The 5,588-nt window shown below is 32.6% G+C and overlaps 1 protein-coding gene across 1 annotated transcript; it reads right to left on the reverse strand.

Annotated features, from left to right (window-relative positions):
* Positions 1–610: 610 nt before the first annotated feature.
* On the reverse strand, positions 611–2,704 carry LOC104816763 (protein PHLOEM PROTEIN 2-LIKE A10). Its single transcript, XM_010545708.2, has one exon. The coding sequence runs from the start codon at positions 2,199–2,201 to the stop codon at positions 933–935; it is 1,269 nt and encodes a 422-aa protein (XP_010544010.1). The 5' UTR covers positions 2,202–2,704; the 3' UTR covers positions 611–932.
* Positions 2,705–5,588: the final 2,884 nt, after the last annotated feature.

Consider the following 5,588-nt stretch of genomic DNA (forward strand, 5'->3'; position numbering starts at 1 on the left):
ATCTGGATAGAATCAACAAATCGATATATATATATATATATGAATATATGAATACTTTACTTTTGTGTTAGGGATGTTCTTCTTCTTGTTCAGTGGATACCCACATGCACACACAAACCCACTGGATTCTCTCTTTTTTTTGCCTGAAATGATTCTTTTTTTTTTTAAACACAAAGCTTTGTCGTTTAATTTAGAACACCGGAGTGGTTGCATTCATGTGCTTCTCCTGTTCAATCCATATGCCTACACTCTCGTTATATCATTACATATATATATATATATATAAATGGAACATTTATATATTCCCTCTGATGGGTTTCTGATTCATAAAAACTTTAACCCATGTTAATTAATTTTCCAATAGATTTCTAGTTGGAGTTGTTATGGATGGATTCGTCGAGAAAGTACATGTCTTTACGTTTTCACATTCTCATATTTGCTCGTTAGAGCCAATGTACCTGCATTCATGGATCCGGTTCTTGAGCTTTTGTAGCAACTGCGTTGCAAACTCGGGGATGCACCATTTGAACACCTGGACCTGCATTTCATTCCACTACATGCATACATACATACATACATACATACATACATACATACATACATACATACATATATATAACCCAGAGTTATCACTCAAATTCCACATAAACATCACTTTTGTTAAATTCCCAGTATAACATGGGTTTCATTCATAAAAAAGGAAAGGACTCCACATTCCCATGTCCTAAGAAGCCACTAGAAACTATATTCCATCGACAAGAACCTCTTTGTCCACACTGTTCAGCTCCAACTGTAACAAATAACACAGAGAATGAAGCTGATTAGTTTCTTTCTACTTCAAATCGATTTTTTTACCTAATGAAGCTAAATGCTTGCAAGATTCTGGTCCCTGTCTTCATCAATAGCTGTCTGAAAGGAGTGATAATTCTGGGTTAAGCTAAGCACAAGGCGGAAGAACCCCGAGGAAAACCGCTCAGGACATGCAAGTACAGGGCGAGGCAAACGGTCACCAGAACCGAAGATTTCGCACCAAAGTATTCAACTACTTGCCGTCCTCTGTCCACTGCCTCTTCCTGAAACAGGTGGAAACTCCTCCTGAAGCCTTGTGATGTTTTCCACGTTACGAATTCGATGATCGATCTCATTGTTTCAATCGTTACTCTTCCCGTTACGTCGAATACAAACTTCCTATTGCTCGGGATTGCCAATGTGGAGGTGAGAGCCTCCCCCCACCCGGAAGGTGAGGTTTTTCTCTTCACGGGATATGAAAACACCTTATCCTTCAAGAAACCGCCGTTCTTGAAATTAGTTTCTTCGCTCTCGTCGATGATGGAACAAGCAGAGCATGAATCGTTTGACTTTGAAGATGTGAAGGCATCGTGTGATGTCCTCACAAGGGTCTCGAGAGCGCCATTACAGATCGAAACGAGAATGTCCCTTAAGCTGTCCCGATGATTTGGATTCGTCAAGCCAGCGAAAATCTGATCATAAGTGTTGATACCCACCGTCTTCTCGAGATAGACAGCGACCGCAGTGCTCGTGAATCTCTGAATGCACTCTGCCAAAAGCTCTCTACACTTTTCATCACAGAGCAAGCTCACCCATCTCGGTGTTTTCGTTGTTCCTGAAGAATCAAACCCACATTCTTCGCCACTTCGAGAATCGTCTCCGTAGAGTCCAAGAACCAGATTCTTGGCAAAGCTACCAACAACGACAGAGAGGAATCCAGATCCTGCCTTAGAGAAAACCCTCTCCATTACTCTATCAGAAAAGCTAGGATTTGAATTCAATCCAACATTTGAATCATGTGAATTTCTAGATTCCACGTTATACCCTCTAAAGATCCCTATGGTTACAGCCTCTGAAACCCTAGCGAGCGAATTCGTGAATTCCTTTGATTTCGCGATCTTAGAAATCTGCTTCAAGCTATTCGGAATCTCATCAGAATCTGAATTTAGAAACTCCTTCAAGTCTCGAGATACAATACTTATCGTCCCCGCCGAATCCGAGACCAGTTCGGCGACAGAAACAATGGCTCCGAAGAGCTTCATCAATCGATTCCTCTTCCTCGCAACTGATGGCAAATTGTAAACCCTGTAAACTCCATAGCCCGAAACTCCAAAAACCGTCAACAAGATCAGCCATTTTCTTCTTTTCTGAGGAAAAAACCAAACCTTTTCCGCCAATTGAAGAGGGTCCATTTAATGCTACAAAAATACCCTAGGAACCTTAAGAGTTACAGCTGAAAAATCCTAGAATTCTGAATACCCAGAAAATGATATGGAGGGGAGAGAGAGGGAAGGTGATTTCCCCGCCCCTCTAGGGTTTCAATTGATATGCGAATTGGCAATGGGATTGAGGTTGGGAATGTAAATTGGGCATTTGAGAGAAATCCATGCAAAAGCCCTATGAACCCTAGAAACTATGTGATTAAGCTGCAAAATCACAGATTTCTGAAAACCCAGAAAAAGGCATGGAGAGGGAGCGGAAAGTTGGGCAGAGGAATATTATCCCGCCGATCGAGGAGTCTAGGGTTTCATAGATCTGCAAATTGCAAAGGAATTGATATTGGGATCATAAATTGGGGATAAGATCATTTAATTTCCATATTTGTGTAGAAATTGATCTTATAAAGTGGATAGAATCAACAAATCGAAGCAAATTGACAGGGGAGACAGAGAGAGAGGACGAAACAGAGGAGATAACAGATTGCAAGTTGGGGAACAAGACAGAGAATCTTCGGTTTGGTTCGGTTTAATCTAAGAGAGCTAATTGGACGGTTCACAGAATCTTTCCGGTTTAAGAGGAACTTCTAATCATATAAGAAAATGTAATAAAGGCTTAACCCTGTCTCAGTTGCCAAAATTCCAAATTTCTAATCATAATTCTCGTCAAAATATGTATTAAATGTTTTGTTAATTAAGTACAGAACAGAAACAATAGAATTGTATATCAAAAAATTAAGTTATTGTTTTCATGGTACAAAATAAAATTTTGTAAATTAGTGTAAATGTATCTATCATTTAATACGTATTTATTATCAATAGATAATTTTAAGGATGAATATTAATAATTAGATAGTAATCGAATTCGATCTAACATTTGATTGATTTTGATTTTTTAAAAACTAATTTGATTAAATATAAATAAAAATTAACAATAACATACATATTCAAACAGAAATCCAGAAAATTAGTTTTATTTTTAATAAAAATTTTGAATATAAAAAATAGATTTCGAACCAAAATTTGACATAAAAATAAATATATTTTTTAATCTAACAAATACGAGTCTAAGCGAAACCTAAACTAAAAACGCAAATTGATAATATAGATATTTTTTTATCATTTATTTTATTTATCTTTTTATCATTTTTCTTTATAGATTTTTTTTTTCTTCTAATGAAATATAGACTCGAAGCATTAGGATTGAATTTGATCCATCCACCACTCAATTTGGTTTAACTGCAATTAATTATAAATAAATGTTTGTTAGGACAAGTGATTTTTTAGTTTATAACCATTTAAATAATCTATTACCAGTGTCTCGAGTTGTTATTTGAAAAAGTCACAAATCATAACAAAAAAAAATTAACATTTAAAATGGAAAGTAAAAAAATTATAATTCGACCATAATCACATATGAAATATATAACAGACGATATTGGGATGAAGGTGGGAGTGATCGTTAGTACAGTGGATACGGATAATGAACGACTCTCGAATACCGTTAGGTCAGAGAGATATAGAAATAAAGGTGGAAGTGATTAAGCTTCTTATACTAACAAGATGCATCTATCTTTTTGATTGTTTATTCCTAGAAAATTTCAAATGATGTGTGTTTGCTTTGGAGTAGTCTTAGAATATATGACCCTATGAAAAATATTTTATGAGATACATGCGAGTGAAAATAAAATACGCTAAAAAGACTCGTATGGATGGGTGAGAGCAATAGTTCCATCATTTCGTAACGTCCTTTACAAAATATTTACTCAACTTTTGTTTTTGTTTGAGATCGAACCATTCTCTTCTTCTTTTTTGTTTAATTCATATTGATAAAGTTTTTTTTTTAAAAACAAGGTTGGCCCTAAAGAAATAGTTAATAAATTTATCCATTCCTGTTTGCTTTCCATTGCAATCATACCAACATTTTGAGTCTCTCACTCAAATTCTACACAACACAAAATCCAATTTTAATCTATTTAATCTGATTTAGTACATGTAGAATATATATACACATCAATAAAATAAAAATTTTGGGAATTCCATTTGAATTTTGACAAATTCAATATTCAATACAAGACGGAGGGTGATAAGATCGATGAAGGTCATATTCCACTTATGCCATGAGTCAAAGTTGGATTGCATCAATGAGAAACACAATTTAAATACATACGCATATGCATTTACTTATACGTACATATATATATATATATTATAGCTTCTGGTATAATAAGTGACTAATTTTTAAATTACATAATATGGAATCTAAGATTTCAACCCCTCCGTTATAAAAAAAATTAAAACTATTTCTCACCAATCTCAAAATATGTATATATGTTTAAATAAAACAAAGCAAAAAGTTAATAAAATTTAGTTTCTTCTAATAGATGAATCCATCGAAATAATTTTCATAGTTGTCCTATAGCTTGATATTTTATTTATTGAATATTTTATTCTGGTAAAGTTTTGGAGTAACCTTAGTTGTTCTAGAACGTTGATATTTCCGCTTTCGCCTACCAAAAAAAAAAAGAAAAGAAATATATATATATATATATATATATACGTGTATACACACGTGTTCTTATCTAATTAGTATATATATATATATATGTGCGTAATTTAATTAGTAAACAAATCTAATTCTATGGGCGATGATATTTCCCCAAAGTCCAAACCCATCCAAAACTTTCTTCGTCTTAGGGTGGCCCCCTCATCTTGCATCCATTTTGGAATTACACCATATCAACACCATTAGATATACATATACATATTATATATATATATATATATATGAGAGGATTGCATTATTTTATTATTGATAATTAAAAATGTATTGAAAAACACTGGTACTTAGAATTTAAGTGACAAAATATATAGATTTGGGATAATTCCATTTAAAACCCTGTACTTTTCTCTCGTCTCAATTTAAACCCCATACTTTTTTTTGATCCAAAAAAACATTGTACTTCTAAAAATTGGCAATTAAAACTCTATACTTTTAAAAATTGGCAAATAAAACCCTGAACGAAAAACAATATTATTTAATGCTGACATGACATCCTAGTCATCTGCCACATCATCAATCCCTAATATTTAATAATATTAATTAATAAAAAATAAAAATAAAATAATAATAATAAAAATAAAAATTTAAAAATTATATATATTCATAAAATTATACACATATATAAACATGTTTATAAAAATTTTAAAATTATATACATATATAAATATATTTATATATACATATATACATATATATACATATGATACATATATATCTATATATGTGTATAATTATTATATGTTTTATATGTATGTGTTATATATGTATTTTTCCCAAAAAACATTATATATATATGTATG

This window comes from Tarenaya hassleriana, unplaced genomic scaffold (genome assembly GCF_000463585.1).
Source record: "Tarenaya hassleriana unplaced genomic scaffold, ASM46358v1 Cleome26, whole genome shotgun sequence".
Taxonomy (NCBI): Eukaryota; Viridiplantae; Streptophyta; class Magnoliopsida; order Brassicales; family Cleomaceae; genus Tarenaya; species Tarenaya hassleriana.

Coding starts and splice junctions, on each gene's coding strand:
- LOC104816763 (XM_010545708.2), bottom strand. CDS start 2,201: ATGGACCCTCTTCAATTGGCGGAAAAGGTTTGGTTTTTTCCTCAGAAA.